This window comes from Somniosus microcephalus, chromosome 6 (genome assembly GCF_052327205.1).
Source record: "Somniosus microcephalus isolate GS21.2 chromosome 6, FLI_Smic_1.0, whole genome shotgun sequence".
Classification (NCBI taxonomy): Eukaryota; Metazoa; Chordata; class Chondrichthyes; order Squaliformes; family Somniosidae; genus Somniosus; species Somniosus microcephalus.
Genome location: NC_140992.1, coordinates 28,375,891 through 28,394,659, shown reverse-complemented (window position 1 = coordinate 28,394,659; position 18,769 = coordinate 28,375,891). Strand labels below are relative to the sequence as shown.

The following is an 18,769-nucleotide window of genomic DNA, read 5'->3' as shown; positions in this document are numbered from 1 at the left end:
AAAACAAGGGGATGGGAGGAAGAAATCAAATGTAAATTATAAATGCTGGAGTCTCAGGCGACAAATAATATTCTACTTAGAATCTCCATTTCATGCTACCTCTGATAGAACATATGGCATGATTGTTTTAGAAAATTGGAAAGAATTGTATTTTAAAAATGTCAAAACTGGGTGGTTGGGTGACGTGGCCAGTTAGAGCTGCAATGTCATGGTTAGATGTGCAATCTCTCTTAAGCTGGGTTGCCAGTCTCCATGTGTCACTCTAAAGACCTGCTAGAGGCTAACTACTTCCCACAGAGAAAGGAGGGAATATCAGAAGGAGTCCTCTTTATGCTATCCTTGTGTCCCTCCTACTGTCCAGTTCAGATTGGCACTGACAAAGACCTCTCTGCCAACTGCAGACAGTGTATGCTACGAAAGAAGTGAAAAATATTGTACTTTGCCGGTTTTGCTGCTCTAAGCATCATGCTGACCAGGGTCCCTCCTCTCACCCTCCCACCAGGGATAGATTTCCAATGCCAATCGAGGTAGAGCTGCAATATCTAATCTGCTAATGTAAGTCCTGTTACGTCTAGTGGAAATTCTGGATGGAGATGTTCGCTATCTAATATGGATTCCATTTTGATTTTATACTCTTAGAGTTGGCAGGCCAGTAGTTAATTCACTGTCTCTTGTTCCTCCAGGTTTATTGGTACCTGCTATGCCCTGTTCTGGTACATTTTCTCCCTGGCGCATGTGGCGCTGTTTGTCACAAGGTTCACTTATACCGATGACCTGCAGTCCTTCGTTGGAGTACTCATCATTGGCACATATAACGTGGTGGTTGTGATCGTCCTGACTAAACTCCTGGTAGCCATGCTACACAAAAGCTTCCAGATGATAGCTGTAAGTCATGTGATCGGAGAACATTTTTTTAAAAATCAGCATACAGTTCATAGAAAATATGATGCACAGAAACAGGCCATTCAGCCCAACAGGTCTATGCCGGTGTTTATGCTCCACACGAGCCTCCTCCCACCTTACTTCATCTCACCCTATCACCATATCCTTCTATTCCTTTCTCCCTCATGTTTATCTAGCTTCCCCTTAAATGCATCTGTGCTATTTGCCTCAACCACTCCATGTGGTTGCGAGTTCCACATTCTCACCACTCTGAGTGAAGAAGTTTCTCTTGAATTCCTTATTGGATTTAGTAGTGACTATCTTATATTTATGACCCCTAGTCATTCAAATTTTTAAGATAATACTGCAGTCATTTGCTGGTTCGGACTGAGTGAGGCTGGAAGAAAGTAACCCACTGAGTATACGACAGCCATTTATATACTATAACCTTTTTACAAGGTTTCTTTTAGCCTTTCCTTAATGTAATAGTGTTATACAAGCACAAACACTTGGCTGCTACTAGACCATAGCAGAAAACAGAAGTCCCTTTTACATTATGCACCTGAACACATGCCACTTTCTTGAGTTCAGGTCTGATCACCTCATAGGGCATCTGTGCTGAAATACAAGCCCTGATTAAATCTCAGAACCTGACACTTAATATATGTGTGTTTGTGTGTGTGTGTGTGTGTGTGTGTGTGTGTATGTGGCTAATATATTTGATTAATTCATAAGTTTTAATTGTGTATTCATCCATGTGGCTTTCTAATCTTCTGTGTCGCAGAGTTCGCTGCTATGTCACTCCACAAGGTTAACTATTGATTGCAGTCATGATGTGACGGTAGCACGCATGGAGAAAGTATAAATGCTGCAAATGTGGTATTACCAGCACTGATTTATGTTCCTGAGTAAACTACTTTGAGATATATATTGGCACCAGTGTTCAAAATTCAGGATTTATGAGGTCCTAGAGTAAATTTTCCAATATGGGTGCAGTTTACTCCCAAAGGATTAGAAATGAGTGCTAAGTTCACCTAAAGTGATCTGTGCCGTTTACACCCAATTTTCCATTCGCAGCTCAATATCATGTATAGCTTCAGGTGCAGATTTGGATGTATGGACGGAGCACACTAGTGGTGGGAGAAGTGTCAGAGTAGGGAGAAAAAATTCTTCTGAAAAGCTGAAGGGTATTTCAACTCATTAGCAGCCTTTGCCAATACTGCAGAGGACTAAGATGTGATAGTCAAAAAAGTGAAAGGAAGCCCCCATGTGTAGGGATGAGTCTGCGAGCAAGTGATGGAGCAGCCCAGTGACTGACCCCCTGTTTGATGGCTACTGAAGTGGAGGTGTCACTGCATGAAGTGGTTGTGAATAGAGTGGCACTCTAGGGGACCATCCCCATAGACCAATATTGTAGCATGCCTGCAAGGAGGTGGAGGCAAGATTCAGGCCACAGTCTAGTACTGTCACTAACTGTGCCAGCCCTATGCGCTTGTTGGCTACTGTTGTCCTTGCAGCATGTAACAGAGCTCTGCATCTGACTCTCTGCTGACCTGGACTGTGGGAAGACAGTTCCTCACAGCCATTTCCAGGTAGGTATGACGGCGTGTCCAAATATGGTTAGTGGCATTTTGGTGGGTGGCCAATCAGGCTTTTCAGCACCGCATTAAAAAATAACATACTGTGATTGCAGTGTTTCCAAAGAACCATCCAGCATTGTATTATTCGGGTATTTGAATATTGTACCCATGCCATGGGTTTGCTAGTCCAGCCTCCCTTAGGAATAGGAGCCTCTGCATGCACTGATTTTCTGCCAAGGCAAGGTCTGTAGACGTGGGTGAAGGGGCACCAGTAGGTGAGCACAGAACACCTCTGCTACAGTCTGATCTTCCTGGTAGCCCTTTGATAGCTTTAATCTGCTTCCTCCAAAAAGGTCAAATAGGTGGAATTTTCCATTGAAAAGCCGCTGGTAACAGTTAGTGGCAATGAAAATGCAATAGAATTGGCACAAAGGCTCAAGAGAACCGAAGTGTCAGCAGACAAAAAAAATCAATTAAGAAAACCAGTCAAGAAGTGACTGTAAATGCTTATCTTACTGTGTCCTTTAAACAAACTACATACATTGGGCCGTATTTTCCGATCGGAGGCTTCCCGCGTGCGGAGGCCTCCGATCTGGAAACAACCTACGCACTTACCTGAGGGCTCCCGAGGTCCGGACACTTCCGCTCACGGGCGTCTCCAAACTCAAAATGCACAGGGCCCACATATCCCAGAGGCCCATGCGGTTCGCAAGCGTCCCTGGGATCACGTGGGCCATGGGGAGCCAATCAAAGAAGGGAATCTCCCTTCATACACTTGACAGATAGACCTGTCAAATATATGAATGGAGATCACCCCAAAAACACTTTAAAACATTAAATAAAATTTTAAAAAACCATCACATTTTTAAAATTAGTTGATATTACAATAAATTAAATATTTTAAACAATTTTTTGAAAAAAATAATTCAAGTTTTTTACGTGGCTAAAAATAAACTTACCTTTTTTTAAAGTATTTTTAAATGATAAATGAGTGAGAATTTTTTTTAAAACTTTTTTCAAATCTTATGCTGGTTAAAGCAGGCCTTACGCCTGCTTTTACCAGACGTAAGACTTCTAAGGGTTTTCTGCGGGCGGAGGTTCTCCAGAAAGTAGAACTATCCGCCCACAGAGGCCCTTCTCCAGGGTAGGCGTCCGATCTGTCAAGAGCATTCTTGACAGATCAAAAATGCTGGTTTTCAGCGCATGCACTTGGCATGCCTGAAACCGGCATTTCTGGTGTCCCTATGGGTGTGTACACAGCGCGTACTCGCCCATAGGGATCGGAATATCCGGCCCAATATCTAGCAAACCAAGATGGCCATTTTACATAATGAGCATAATTATGAATGCACATCCTACAATTAAGAATATCAAGAAATAGTGTGTGGGATATTCCCTTCCACATTTTGATATTTAAATGAGGCTCTTGCCTATTTTCCCCAGGTGTTTCCTGAGCCGAGGTTTCAACAGCCAGAAATTTGCACAACATTCTCAAGCAAACCCAATCGGAAAAGACCCCATCTTGTGTTATAAAAGTTGGAATCTATGAGGTTCTACATCATGTAGCCATATAAGCATACAAAATTGACGGGCAGGAACAGATCAGCTGGTCCATCAATCCTGCCCCACACCTCATGATGACTTGAGCATCATGACTAAACACTTCTCCCTCCTGCCCCCCCACCAGCCGTGTAATCTCCTGGGAGATGCAAAGAAAGAGAAAACCCAAGGGACAATAAGGAAGAACATTTTCTTGAAAATTCCTCTCTGACCCTGCCTCAGGCGATCGAAACCAAGCCAAGAGATCATATGGACCAAGTGTTATCCACAAAGCCACTTACCTTCTAGAAATACTTTTATTAAGATGCCCAGAATAGTAAAGTATACAATCTCCATCAGAGTGGAATGTATACTTGACAATAAAACGTTCACAATCAACTCCACATTATAAACAATTCAAATGGCTGTCAATGAATTTAAGGCTCAAATCTATTCTCAGTTGTTCGGAAGATGAACTCATAAGAAAAAAAATGTGTAGAAGGAAAGTCTGTCAAACCTGCTGACTCCAGTGGAGATTGTTGAATTTTGACTGTTGTTGGCTCCCCAACTTAATTGTTCTCCTGAGGGAAAAATTCTTGGAGGAGAAAACGTGGTGGAATTTCTTCGGCAATTAAGCAAAAAAAACTCCAGAATTTCAGCCGAGTGAAGTAATCTACATTATTATTATTCAACTATGACCTATTGCATTCCACAGATGACATTCAAGTTATGTCAACAAAACAAGAGCTAAAAAGTTCCATTAAGGATTTCATTATCTCTGCCTATGCTTGCTGTCTCCTCAGTCCCCTTCATAAGCAGTTAGTAGTGTTTTAGATCACATAAACACCACAATTTGGTTATTATCTTGTGATGCATCAACAGGCATCCAGCTATCTATTAAATATACCACTTTTTTAAAATTACATGCAGGGGCTTGATGACAGCGTGGTAGTGGATCAGTTTGCTGTTGCTGAGTGTGGTGGAGTGCAGATTTCTGCCTGCATTCTCTCTACACATTGGGTTTCTTATCACCAGGCAGAGGGCAAGTGCTTCTGTAGGGAATTACATCATAGGATTGGTCACCGGAGACCATTTGCCCTCACCCCTAGTACCCCAGCTAAAGTGACATTGAAAGAAGCTTGACAGGACGCCTGTGTCCTCGTGGCTCTGAATTTGTGCACACTATATGGGGAACATAAAAGAAAATATTTTCACATATTCCAATAAAAGTGAATATTTTAAACTGCTATGTTTTGGTCCATAAATGTTTGCTCATTTACATTACTGAATTGCAGTGTTTCATTTCTTTCATTTTTTCCCCCCCCTCAAGAACCATGAAGACAAGGAGTGGAAGTTTGCCCGTGCAAAGCTGTGGCTGAGCTATTTTGATGACAAATGCACTTTACCCCCGCCATTCAACACCATCCCTTCCCCAAAAACCATTTGCTATCTCTTCACGAGTCTCAATAAGTGGATCTGCTCTCACACGAGTACTGGGAAGGTGAAACGACAAAACAGCCTCAAAGTAAGAAAACATCTGGAAAATTGTAATTACAGAGTCCGAATCATAGAGCACTCAATGACAGAGGAGAGTGATATTTACAGAATCTTAAGAAAATATATGATATATACTTGCCTAATAATGTGATGCTCACCTCTGTGAAAAGCAAACGCCTAGAGATAGCAATACATCTGTAATGTTAGACTTAGCCTATCCTATCCTATATTTAAATTGTTGACCTGCCACAGAACGGCATTTACTAAGTGAGCTTAATCAGCTGGGGCATAATGCATGCCAAGGAAGATCTAGAAACACGGGTAGCTAGCCCCATTCATATTTTATGAGTAATATATTTGCTATCAATAACAACTTGCATTTATATAGTGCCTTTAACATGGTTAAATGTCTCCAAGCTCTTCCCAGGAGTGAAATCAGACAAAAACCAACACCGAGCCAAAGAAGGAAATATTAGGATGAGTGACTAAAAGCTTGGTCAAAGAGCTAGGCTTTAAGGAGCATCTTAAAGGAGTTCTGACGAAGGGTCTTCGACCTGAAACGTTGACTCTGTTTCCCTCCACGGATGTTGCCTGGCCTGCTGAGTTTTTCCAGCGTTTTCTGTTGTTATTTCGGATTTCCAGCATCCACAGTATTTTGCTATCATCTTAAAGGAGTTCCTACATACGGTAAATGTTGGTCTCCACTGAAAGATAGACCACTTTTTTTTTAATAATTTTTTTTTTTAATCTAACAAGGAATGGAAGACCCTCAAGCATAAACGAGATGAAAATTACCAAAAGGTAATGTGTTGCTTGGTCCATCGTTACCTTACCGCTATGAGACAGAAGATGCATAGCACAGACCAGGCAACTGAAGAGAACCTGAATGAACTACGCCAGGACCTCTCCAAATTTCGCAATGAAATGAGAGACCTTCTTGGTTTCAGGACATCAAAATGTGCCATGTTCTATTCACGGAACTAAAAAATATTCCCGGTTTCCTGGGACTAGATGCTGACATATGTCTTGCCATAATGTTCTGAGTATTACACTGAGTGAAAAGACTTATTTTGTCATCATCCTTCATCATCAAATGCTTCTTATTTAACCAATATTCTATTTAATGCAATTTATGGTGTGGAAATTCTGGAGCAGAAATATACAGTTACTATATATACAGTTTTAAATTTGTTGGAAGACTGCAACACAAATAAATGTAAATAATTTATTACAAATAGATATTGTCATTTTGCCATTTAGGAGAATGCTTCAGGTATTTATTTCCCTTAAAGGAACTTTGAATTCTTGACCCTACTGTTGATCCATCAGTGGTTAGAATGGACGTTCTAAAAATGCATCAGAAACCCACGAGGCAGATCAAAGATATGGGGGATGAAATCCGCTTTATATTGGTAAAGAACACATTAACAAGTTCCCATGAATTCTTATGTGAGCTGTTTTAACAAGGGAATCAGCTCGTTTGGCATAAACATGCTAACACTTTCATTAAAATTGCAGACAAAGAAATTTCAAATGAATGTTTGAAAGCTTTCATTAAAAATCTGGCACTGTGCAATTTCAACCCTATAATCTTGTTTATAGTCAAAAAACAGCAGAGTTGCACATATGTGTGCACTAATAAGTATGGTGTGCTCAATCCTGTCAGTAAAATGATTCTTTTGCTACTGTAGCTTGCATTTAATTAAGGTTTAAAAATATATTTTAAAATGTGATTTTTTTTTTGCTCTGAGTGAGGGATGTCAGCCCTGGGGAATAGTCCATTTTTCGGAAGAAGCTTGATATGTGGTTTGTAATAGCCAAGTACCAAGTTAATATGCATCTTTAGAGTTGACCCAAGCAGCTGACCTCACGCCAGTAAGTTAGTATAATGGCCACAGTTAATGTGTGTCATAACATGCTGACATACAGTAATTTCTTGAGCATTATATGAGCAGTTTATATTAGACTGGACCTGGCAAAGTATCTTTTGCAAGACTTTACGGAAGTTTTGCTATGACTTGTGGTTTAGAATAGCAGAGGACCAGAAGCCCTGTACTAGGATTTTAGTGCATTAGGGTTATAAGGGTTTTTGAAGCTAGCCATTAAAGACATGGAACTTGTCTTTCTTCCCGTGTCTCAGGATATTTCAGTTGACATTTTTGCATGTCAGATATTTGCACTGTTCAAGTAGCAATAGTGGGTGAAATTCAACTCGTATGGGGATGCAAAACGGGCGATATCGCATCTGCCGCCAGTTACACGCTCCGCCCGGTATTCAGTTCCATTGAAGCTTTGCGTCGCTGCCCAAGTCGAATTTCACCCATATAGAATCTGATGGTGATATGTTGATGCACAACAATCCTGAAGGGCGGGTTTCACAAGATAGTTAATACTTAAGCTAAAAGAGAAAGCATCTGATGTGATTTGTGACTTTAGTAATGCACAATTGTGCAAAAGAGTTTACTGCCTTCATTGGCAAAATTCATATCGTGCACTCTGGGATATATTTCAATATTAACATTTTATAAATGCAAATTATATTTTCTTTTTGGCATAAGAATTAAAAAGTTATCTAGCCCTTGGGGTGATAGTCCTGTCTTCACTAATTTTAGTAAAAATAGATGTGAGTATTAAGTGGTCAGCACTTTATACTTACATCTACTGTTTTGTTATACTTAGCGAAATTAGGAGTTGCACTTGAATCAGAATGTGTGATAAATCTGCAAAAAAATTAACATTTGGATATGAAATTGCAATTTGTTTCAATTGAAGAAAAAGGTGTAAAATCATGAACGATATATTAACATTTAAGTTGCCATCTCGCACTGTCTTATAAGTAACTTGATTATAATGAAAAAATACTTGATGAAGGCAAAATATTCCCTAGGTGGTATGTTTATGGCATATTACTGCAGATGTACTTATTTTCCAGGGACAGGAATTCAATTAACACTCCAATTACACCTTTCTCGTATGTATTTTCACCCATCTCTCATGATCAACATTAGAATCATAGAATGATATAGCACAAAAATAGGCCATTCAGCCCATCACGCCTGTGCTGGCTCTTTGAAAGAACTGTCTAATTAGTCCCACTCCCATCGCTCTTTCCCCATAACCCTGTAATTTTGTTCCCTTCAAGTATTTATCCAATTCCCTTTTGAAAGTTACTATTGAATCTGCTTCCAGGCAGTGCATTCCAGATCATAACAATTCGCTGCGTAAATAAAAACCCCTCATGTCACCTCTAGTTAGACATAGAAGATAGGAGCAGGAGTAGGCCATTCGGCCCCTCGAGCGTGCTCCGCCATTCAATGCGATCATGGCTGATCATCCAAATTCAGTACCCGGTCCCGGCTTTCTCCCCAGTTCTTTTAGCCTATCACCTTAAATCTGTGCCCTGTGGTTACTGACCCTTCTGCCACTGGAAACAGCTTCTCCTTATTTACTCTTATCAAAACCATAATGATTGTGAAAACTTCTATCAAATCTCCTCTTAACCTTCTCTGCTGTAAGGAGAACAACCCCAGCTTCTCCAGTCTATCCACGTAACTGAAGTTCCTCATCCCTGGTACCATTCTAGTAAATCTCTTCTGCACCCTCTCTAAGGCCTTGACATCCTTCCTAAAGTGTGGTGCCCAGAATTGAACACAATACTCTCGCTGAGGCCTAACCAATGTTTTATAAAGGTTTAGCATAACTTACTTGCTTTTGTACACTATGCCTCTATTCATAAAGCTAAAGATCCATATGCTTTTTTAACAGCCTTCTCAACTTGTCCTACCACCTTCAATGAATTGTATACATACACCACCCTCTTTAAAATTTAGTTTATATTGCCTCCCCTCATTCTTCCTACCAAAATGTATCACTTCACACTTCTCTACATTAAATTACATCTGCCATGTGTCTGCCCATTTCACCAGTCTGTGCATATCCTCCTGAAGTCTTAGAGAGCAACCAACTGCAGACAGGGAAGTAAGACTGGTTTAACAAGGTAGTGGGTCAGCATAACTGCTGACCTGCTGACCAAATTTCCCTATGTTGGAGTTGATGGTGAATAGAAGGAGAAATGGAGCCTAAGGACCTTCATCCCGTTCGTCTTCTAACGATATACATGACACAATTATCTCTGACATAGTCCTTGAAATGGTGACTTTTGGGCATTCGTCAGTTCCAAATAAAACATTTTTTATTAAGCAGCAGATACATTATGCAAAGAGTGACTGTTGGAGAAACATGAAAATAAAAATAAAACACAAGATTAAAACAAATTAGTTATAAAACATCACCAATCATCACTGTATTTTAAATTATTGCACTTAAGACCTATATCTTCTATTACAATATATAAGTATATAAGATAAACATAGGTTCAATCTCTGTCATCATTGTTATAAATAAAGAGACAGTTCCAAACTCAGCATGATTTTGGGGCTAATCATTCTGTGCAGATATTTTTTCTCTCCTAGTACAAGGATTGGAATATCCAGAGCAGACATCCAAACTTCAGTTAGACACATTTCATCAACGTTATATCTGAATGCTTCTATTTACCAGCAGAAAGCCACCTATATGTTCGGAAGTGCACATTGTAATCAATAAAAGAAAAATATCAATGGGAGACTTCTGGCACCATAAATAGAAAATAAAGTCACTGCTGACATTGTGTGTTTAGCATCGCCTGTTCTTCAAGTTGTTCAGAAACCTTTGGTTCTTTGATCTGTAGGCCACGACAAAGCTGTTAGGAAGCACTCGACCTCTGCCTGCTTCATCCGCTTGACCCATGAAAACGTAATTCAGTCCTGCAAACAAGAGAAGGGGGGGAATGCCTTAATAAGCAGAACTTTGTTTGAGGCAGTAAGAGGTCATTTATTGGTTACAAAGAATGTGTTATTAGTTGTTCTCTGATTGACAGTGTTTTCTGTGCGGCAGTTGGATTGTTGTGTAAATTAAGACGGTGTAAATTTGAACTGAGTAACAAGAACTCGATCTCAAACTGTATACTTAGTGTTGGAAAGCTCAGTCTTTGGACAGAGGATATCGGTACTCGAGCAACAATTGGCCAGAGTCTGCAGCATCAGAGAGGATGAGGGGTTTCTGCATTGTACTCTCCAGAATGTGGCAGAGCTTGACAGTTCAGGACACAGGGATAGAAGTGGGGGGTGATCCGCCGGATTAGCAGAGGGGGTCAGGGCTCTTGGGTGCAGGGAACCGCTGAGTTACTGGAACTCTCAAATAGATCCTTATGATTGGACAAATATGAGGTGGACAGTGACGGCGACTCAGAGGAGGGTGGACTTGAGCCACATTGTGGCTCCATAGAACAAGAGACTATCCAAGGGGGTGAGAGGAAGTCTGAGAAGTGCCTTGGGATGTTTTTCTACATTGGATGCGCTGTATAAATGCAAGTTGATACTGTTTTTGCATTCAGTTCTGAGATCACTATATCTCTGGTCCAACAAAAAAAAGAAGCATTGCTTGATTTCATTCCGGGAAATGAAGTGAGGGCAAATAACTGATGGAAGAGTAGGTGAACAATTGGGAAAAAAGTGACCGCACATAGTTAGTTTCAATGTAAGAACAAAAGAGTGTAATGAAGAGTCAAAGATAAGGGTGCTGGGTTGAAAAAAAAATATTCAGTGAAATAAATGGCGATCCGACCCAAATTAACTGGGCAGAAAAGTTATCAAACAGGCTGACAGCTCGGCAGTGGGAAATCTTCAAATATGAGATGTATAGCATCGATAATAAATGTATTCCTATGCAGCAACAAGGGAGTGCATCAAAGTATTGAGTTCTGTGGATAAATCGATTAAAAGTAAACAAACTTAAACAGGAAGCATATGCAAATGTTAGAGCTAACAATACTAAAGATAATCACAAGGAATACAGAAAGTGCAGTAGGAAGGTAAAAAAGGAAACTTTAATATCTTTTATAAGCATATAAATAGTAAGCTTATTTAAAGGGAGGGTAGGATTGAGAGCTGAGTCCACTTTGGTTATTTGTATATATAGATGATCTGGGTATAGGGAATACAATCTTGAGACTTGCTGATGATACTAATGTCGGAAGTTGGTAAGCAGTGAGGACTGTAAAATACTTCAGGAAGACATAGACAAATTAGCGAATGGGCAGACAGGTGATGGATGCAATTTAATGTGAATAAGTGAGGTAATATGTGAGGTAATACATTTTGGGAGAAAAAAGCAAGGAATGGGAGTGTATACTTAATGGAAAGAAACTGAAGGATGTGGATGAACGGACAGATCTAGGGGTTCAATATTCCCTGAAAGTGTGGGTGCAGATGATGATAGCCATAAAAACGTCAATAGAATTTTGGGTTTTATAAATCGGTGCATACAGTACAAGAGTAAAGAAGTAACGATAAATGTATACAGAACATTGGTTAGGCCTACTTTGTGCAGTTTTGGGTGCCCCACAATTGAAGGATCATTAAAGCCACAGAGAGCGTAGATTCACCAAGATCCTATCGGGGATGGGAAACTACAGCTGTGAGGACAGACTTCATATACAGTACTGGTTTCTGACAAAGGGTCATAGAATGAAATGCTAATCCTATCTTTCTGTCTCCACAGATGAGCCTAACCTGCTGAAGGTTTCCAGCATTTTCTGTTTTTATTTGACATTTTCAGCATCTGCAGTATTTTGCTTTTTGCTTTATGATGTACTAGGACTTTATCTACTGAAGCGAAGAGGAGACTTAATAGAGGTTTGTTTGTTTGAGTGAATAGGGAAAGACCGTTTCCTCTGCTTTGGAGTCAATGAAAAGGCTTCATCAATTATGACTAAAACAGCAAGGAGAGTTTAGGAGAAATTGTTGGGGTTGTTAGAGCATGGAATGTTTTGTGACAGGGCATGGATGCAGAGATCATTGCATCTTTTAAGGGAAATTAGATCATTTTAAGCAGAAAAGATACAGGCTATGGGTAGAGCAGAGCAGTAGGGTTAGTTATCAATTGCTCTAGCAAAGAATTCACACAGACACGATGGACTGATTGGCCTCCTTCTATAGTTTTGTTATTTGGTTCTGAATTCGACTGTTACATTTCACATGATGAAAAGCTGATGTTAGTGCCCAAACATGTCTCTGAATATATTAAAATCAGTACTGAAGGAAACTGGTGATGGAGCTTTAAACAATTCTTTCCCAGGAAAGAAATTGGTTTTCTTACCTCCTGTAGTCTTCCCTTCCTCCTGCCATCAAGGGGCTTTTAAAAGCCAAACACCACCTAACCACTATGCCTTAATTTATTCCATCTTTTCTCCTCAGCATAGAAACTACTATTGCCAATATTAGTAGACAAATGCTTAACTCTCCCGTTTGGCAATTCTTTGCCTGCTACTTTAGCAGACGCCTTAATTAATTTCAAATAAACAGCAAGCATAACAGAGCAGGCAACAGCAAATGAGCCATCCAAATGGCAAAACTCACCTCGCTTAATGATCGGACACTTTTTACAGACTGAGATTATTTTGACGCTCATGTTCTTCCCTGCCTGTTGAATTGCCAATGTCCCTTCTTTGTAAATATTTATAATAGAGATAGTTGTGTGGATACTGCCGTTGCGTGTTACAGCAGTTATAACTGTGCCAGTTATCACTGTAAGAAACAAGAAAAGTCATCCACAACTTTAAAAAAAAAATTCAGTAATGAAAAGTTTGTTTCTCAAATCACCTCATGGTAAATAGACTTCAAAACACCGATTTTATTTCTGCGTTCTATTCATTTTCAATTAATGGTTTGTGAGGTTATGGATAAAATAAACAGCACTTCATTGTCCTCAAACAGTCATGAATCTTGACTGAATGGTAGCTTTTCATGACAGTGTTGAACATGACAAGAACATGGCTTATGACACATTTAAGGATGTATTGTTAACCTGCTTTGTAAGTTATCACATTAGGATCTTATAATAAAATGAGAATTTATTTTTTATCTCTAATTTTCTCCCTTTTTCTAACCTCTCGTACCTCATTCAAGTGGCGATTCTTTTTGTGTGTGCTTAAGACAGTGAGTATTTGGTTACATAAACATCACATTCAAATTTGATCCTGTCTTTGCCCAAATGTATATTTGCCGGTAGGGTCACTGGACAGCAGTTGGAAATAGGAATCCTGGCTGATTTTTCTCATCTCGCCCCCTGCCCCCACATTCTCCCAGAGGTGCAGAGGTCAATTGTAGCACCCACAAGGGTATGGTGGTGTGGCTAGAAACCACAGGTTGAGAGTTCAAATACCACCAAAGCAAATTGTGAAATTTAATTCAATAAATCTGGTAATTTGATGCTGGATTTTTTTTTTTAAAAACCTTAATTAGAAATCTAACCTGCCATCCCTAATGGTCTGGCCTACATGTAAATCAAATCTACACTATATGATTGACTCTTAATGCCTGCTGAAGTGGCCTAGCGAGCCGTTCTGGAACAAATAATCATTAGTCAGGAAGAAGGCTCACCATCACCTTCTCAAGGTAACTAAGGAAAGGCAATAAATGTAACCTTGCCAACATCACCCACATCCCGACAACAAGTATAAAAAACAATTGCTGCACTAGCTGAGAGCAGCTAATTCAGGACAAACTAAGCTGGGACCTTCTGGCCTGTATTAGTATAGTACCACACCACATGAAGCATTTAGCTACTATGTGATCACAATATGACAAGTGCGCCATTGTACCTTAGGCCGAGGGATTGGTTCAACGTGACAACATGCCAAAAACTGTAACTGAATAAACACTTTTCATATACTGACAATTCACTCTTATGTTTGGCGCCTGGTATTTACACTGTGGAGCCATATTTGTTTTTGATACACAGGTTCCCTGTTCCACTAGAAAGGATTTCTATGAAGCCCTTGAGACTGATATACATAAATGATTGAGTTGGAGATGGTATATGGCGAAAAACACTGGCTCTGCCATTCACAGATATATAGACAAAAATGTTCTTACTTAAAAGGGAAAAGCTTATGTTTCTTACCAAAGTCACTGGCGCAGTAATTGCTCCCCAGGGTCCCGGTTCTTTTGCACTTCAGTTGGCATGGAGGTACAGTAGGTTTCACAGCTTAAAAACAGAATGCAGCGTTCAGTTAGGCAGGCAATGATAACCAGAAACCATTTGTACTAACAATACAAGTTAAAACCATGTTTATTTTTCAGAAGTAGAAAAATAAAAATTACTGTGCTCTACCTATTACTGGAACTATAACAATCTCTATTTTAACCCTCAAATACTCAAAAAAACTTTTCCACTTCAAGGTATATATGGTAACATCTATAAAAATGAATCTGTGTACATGAGCAAAATACACACACACACACACACACACACACATATACATATGAACCAAACAACACATTTTAGATCCTCCAATTAGAAATATTTGATTTATTTTGCTTTAAATACTCTATCCTAACAAAAATGTAATCTTGTTATATTTATTGCAGAGCAGAAATGCTACTTCAACTCAAAAGGGGTAATTTTAATGTAAAAAAATGATTGTAATGACTAGTAAGACAAGTAGCTCAAACACTGCAAAACAAAACAACATAAACACACCACTTTCATATCCCGCCTAAAAGAAAGACTTGTATTTACATAGCACCTTTCATGACCACTGGACTCTCAAAGCACTTTACAACCAATGAAGTACTTTTAAAGTGTAGTCACTGTAGTAATGTGGGAAACGCGGCAGCCAATTTTTGCACAACTACGTCCCACAAACAGCAATGTGATAATGACCAGATAATTTGTTTTTGAGGGATAAATATTGGCCAGGACACCAGGGATTACTCCCCTGCTCTTCTTTGAAGTAGTACCATGGGATTTTTTTTACGTCCACCTGAGAGAACAGACAGGCCTTGGTTTAATGTCTCACCTCCGACAGTGCAGCGCTCCCTCAGCACTGCACTGGAGTGTCAGCCTAGCTTTATGTGCTCAAGTCCCTGGAGTGGGACTGTGAACTCAGAACCTTCTGACTCAGAGGTGAGTGGGAGCTTTATGTGCTCAACGTCCCAAGAGTGGGACTTGAACTCACAACCTTCTGACTCAGAGGTGAGTGTGCTACCCACTGAGCCATAGCTGACACTAATAACTCAATGAGTGTATCTTATGAGTAACTGAGCCGCGCAGACAATTAAAGGCCCAAGCCTGCCCCCAGTCTGCGCTGATCTAAGATGCCATGGCAGTACTGGTGCTACAGTTAGTCTCTGCACCCCTTGTGTTTAGAAGGGAGAAATCAGTCAACGTTCAATTGTGCTGTGTGGACACTGGGTGAGGACAGAACCTGGCCTAGCAGTAGTGCCCACATGGTAGAATGACGTGTCTATAGGGCCATGAGAGGTGGGGGGAAAGAGAAACTTGGCAAGGAAAGAAATTAGTTTAAAAAAATAAAAGCACACTACTTTCTAAACATTAATGTAAGATTCTGGCATATTGCATTAATCACTGGCTCCTTACTGCAATGTGACCTTGGGCAGCCACACAATATGTATGAAATATTGAACTATTCAAATAGAAAAATATATATGTTGATCAATGAATCAGTACACAATTGGGCCAGTATCCTATCTAAATGTTTTTAGTTAAGAGATTTAATTTGTATTTCTCAATTTGAGGTGAGCTGCTCCCGCATTCATTTCATCTTTATGAGCACATAAAGCAGAGTAATACACATAAGACCAGATCTATAAATCTATATTCAGGGAAAACATTTTACAGTGAGGGTTGTGTTACATAAATTATGTTTTAGATAGATGTTGCTGTTCTTGAAGGAATCATTAATAAACCTTTATGGAAATAATGAGGAGTGTATGGTAAAATCAACATGCTATAGCGAGAAATGTTATAGAGATGGCAGTCTCTTTATTAGTGAGGCAGATCCACGAGCAGTGTTTACTCCAGCAAAGGTTGTGGCATCTTCAGGTGCTAGAGAAGGTGCTGCGTGAGGGACCCACAAGCAATACATAGCTCACTGAGTGCTTTACTGAGGCGGGGGGCTTTACCGAATGATTTGTTCGTGAAGGGGCAATGTACTGTACAGTGTATCAGACCTTAGTGTATAACTTGACTCGGGCACATTTAAACACTTTTTGTTCTCCAATAATGATTGTTCTCTGAATACTTTAATATAACTTTGTGGTACTTACTTGTTGTGGTTGGTGTGGTGATTGGTGCAGTTGTGGTGCTGAGAAATTTTTTCGACCTGAATTTGTAATGAGCCAGAAACCCATCAGCTGTGACACTGAGATCTGACAGGAACTGCACAACAATTTCATTTTCTTGTGACAGAACTGGCCTACCCCACAGCAAAACAAACAGGAACACAATAAATTACGTTTGTAACGAACAGCACCAAATTAAGCAACAATATTTACCAAACTAATAAATGAACTTCATAAGGCAAGAAATGTAGAAACAAAAATACATCACAATCGGATAACAAAAGGCAGAAATTAGGCAACGTAGTTAAGTATTGGTGTGCAGCCCTAAGGAGTGGTGGGATGCAGGTTAGAAATACTGCTATGTTGAGTTCCCCATCACAGCCATGCTGGTGAAGGGAGGCACGAAATTGAGATCAGGCACTGCTTTATCAGGGATCTTGTGGACAGAGTGGACATTGGACTGCTCTTGATTGCCTTCTAGCAGCCAGCAGAGGCCCTCCACTCATTCTCTCAGCTATAAGAGGTGCACAGCCTGAGGAGACCAGTAGGGAAGAACAGATTGTGTAAAAAAAGATAAATCAGAAGCCAAGATTGTGATTGCAACACAGAAGTCCTGGTTTTCCATGCTGTGTAAAACATCTTGCTTATGTCACAAGCTGTAACATTCCTGTATTTCAGGCATTTCCATTAGGTGCCTTTCTTTCACAATCATTTTCCAAATGACAGATTGCACTAACACGGTGTGTAGTCAGAAGGAATTACTGATCAATGGGCAATGCCATAACTATGACACTGATACGATACTGTTCTTTACCATTACTACGGAGAACCTCTACAACAGCGTAGAAAACTGTACTCCACGCTATTTGAAGGGATTTCTTTTCTAATTCTCGAAATCCCCACGTGCCATGCGCCATTCCCTGGCCAAGACAGTGAGTAAGTGTCCTGCTCATGGGCTTCAGGCCGTTCTTTCTTGTTTTAGTACCTAGCAGGTACTTGAGAGTAGTCTGTGCTGACTTTCCTGCAGATTTTTTCTGCCATCCCTTAATGATCGCAGCCAAGATTGGGAACTCGCCATGTGGGTAATTCTGGCCATGAACCCAGGATAACAGTGCCACTGGAATGCCGTGAACTATCATCTGCACAGACAAGTTTGATTTTCTTCACCTTTCCAAAATAATTATTCAGATGCTTTCGTAAAATAACAATAACAAAACAGTTTTAATTATAATTTTAGTGGCAAGGAAGGACTTTTGTAATTGCATGGCAGACATATAGGTGACAGGTTTGGAGCTGTAGTTGCCTGTTGGTAGGGCAAGTGATTTGACAGAGCAGGAGCACTGAAGGCAAATCATGATTCGCTACTCAAAAACATTCTGAGGCTTGTTAGTGAACAGATCTGAATGATAACAAATCACTTTCCCAGTCTGTAGGTTTGAGTTCCCGATCTTGCAAAGGCTATTTTGGGGGGGGGGGGGAACGGGGGAGAGATGAATCACCAAGAGGAGGCAACGTGCTTCCCCAGCAGAAGGGAGGGAGGCAAAGAAAATCAGGAGAATGCAACGTTGGTAGCTCCTGTGCTCCTCTTGGTGGCTGGTTACAGATAAGTGCCCTGCAATTCTGGGGTCTTGGGGTGAAATTTGTGTACAGTGGGCGCCGTTTCTGCCCCCTTATGACCACATTCAACACTACCAATGGAGGGAGGGGGAAGGCGCATCTTCTGCCTGCTCCCCTCCATTGGGACATCACTTTAGGGGTGGGACTGATGGGATGCTGGGCTTCCTTGGGAATCTCATCAGTTCTACTCAGCGTAGAGCCAGTGGCAAATATGCCATTTGGAGAGAGGCGTACCAGTGAGGAAGCACCTTTGAAATTATTTCTGAAAGTGTCACGACTGAGGCCAGACTGATCCGTGGTCCCCGTCCCCTTGACGGAGCAGCAAGGTGCTGTTTCGAAATCCCGCTGGCTCATCAGAAAGGGAGCCCCGGCAGCAAGCACCCGCCCCTGATATTCGAATGATCCCATTCCCCAGGACGTGAGACCAGACGGAAGTCCTGCTCCGCCGCAATTGTGGCGACAGGCTAG

At 40.5% G+C, this 18,769-nt stretch overlaps 2 protein-coding genes across 4 annotated transcripts in view; one reads left to right on the top strand and one right to left on the bottom strand.

The window, feature by feature from the left end:
• Window positions 1-8,081, top strand: part of trpc1 (transient receptor potential cation channel, subfamily C, member 1) — a 79,115-nt gene extending 71,034 nt beyond the window's left edge. For all 3 annotated transcript variants that reach the window (XM_085989879.1, XM_085989880.1, XM_085989881.1), the window contains 3 exons: window positions 684-885; window positions 5,332-5,526; window positions 6,255-8,081. In XM_085989879.1, the coding sequence (XP_085846005.1) occupies window positions 684-885; window positions 5,332-5,526; window positions 6,255-6,482 (625 nt within the window). In that variant the 3' untranslated portion in view covers window positions 6,483-8,081. The remainder of the gene's footprint in view (window positions 1-683; window positions 886-5,331; window positions 5,527-6,254) is intronic.
• Window positions 8,082-9,668: 1,587 nt separating this feature from the next.
• Window positions 9,669-18,769, bottom strand: part of pcolce2b (procollagen C-endopeptidase enhancer 2b) — a 47,053-nt gene continuing 37,952 nt past the window's right edge. The window contains exons 6-9 of the mRNA XM_085989882.1: window positions 16,670-16,818; window positions 14,502-14,585; window positions 12,956-13,123; window positions 9,669-10,303 (exon numbers count right to left, since the gene is read on the bottom strand). Of these exons, the coding sequence (XP_085846008.1) occupies window positions 10,173-10,303; window positions 12,956-13,123; window positions 14,502-14,585; window positions 16,670-16,818 (532 nt within the window). The 3' untranslated portion in view covers window positions 9,669-10,172. The remainder of the gene's footprint in view (window positions 10,304-12,955; window positions 13,124-14,501; window positions 14,586-16,669; window positions 16,819-18,769) is intronic.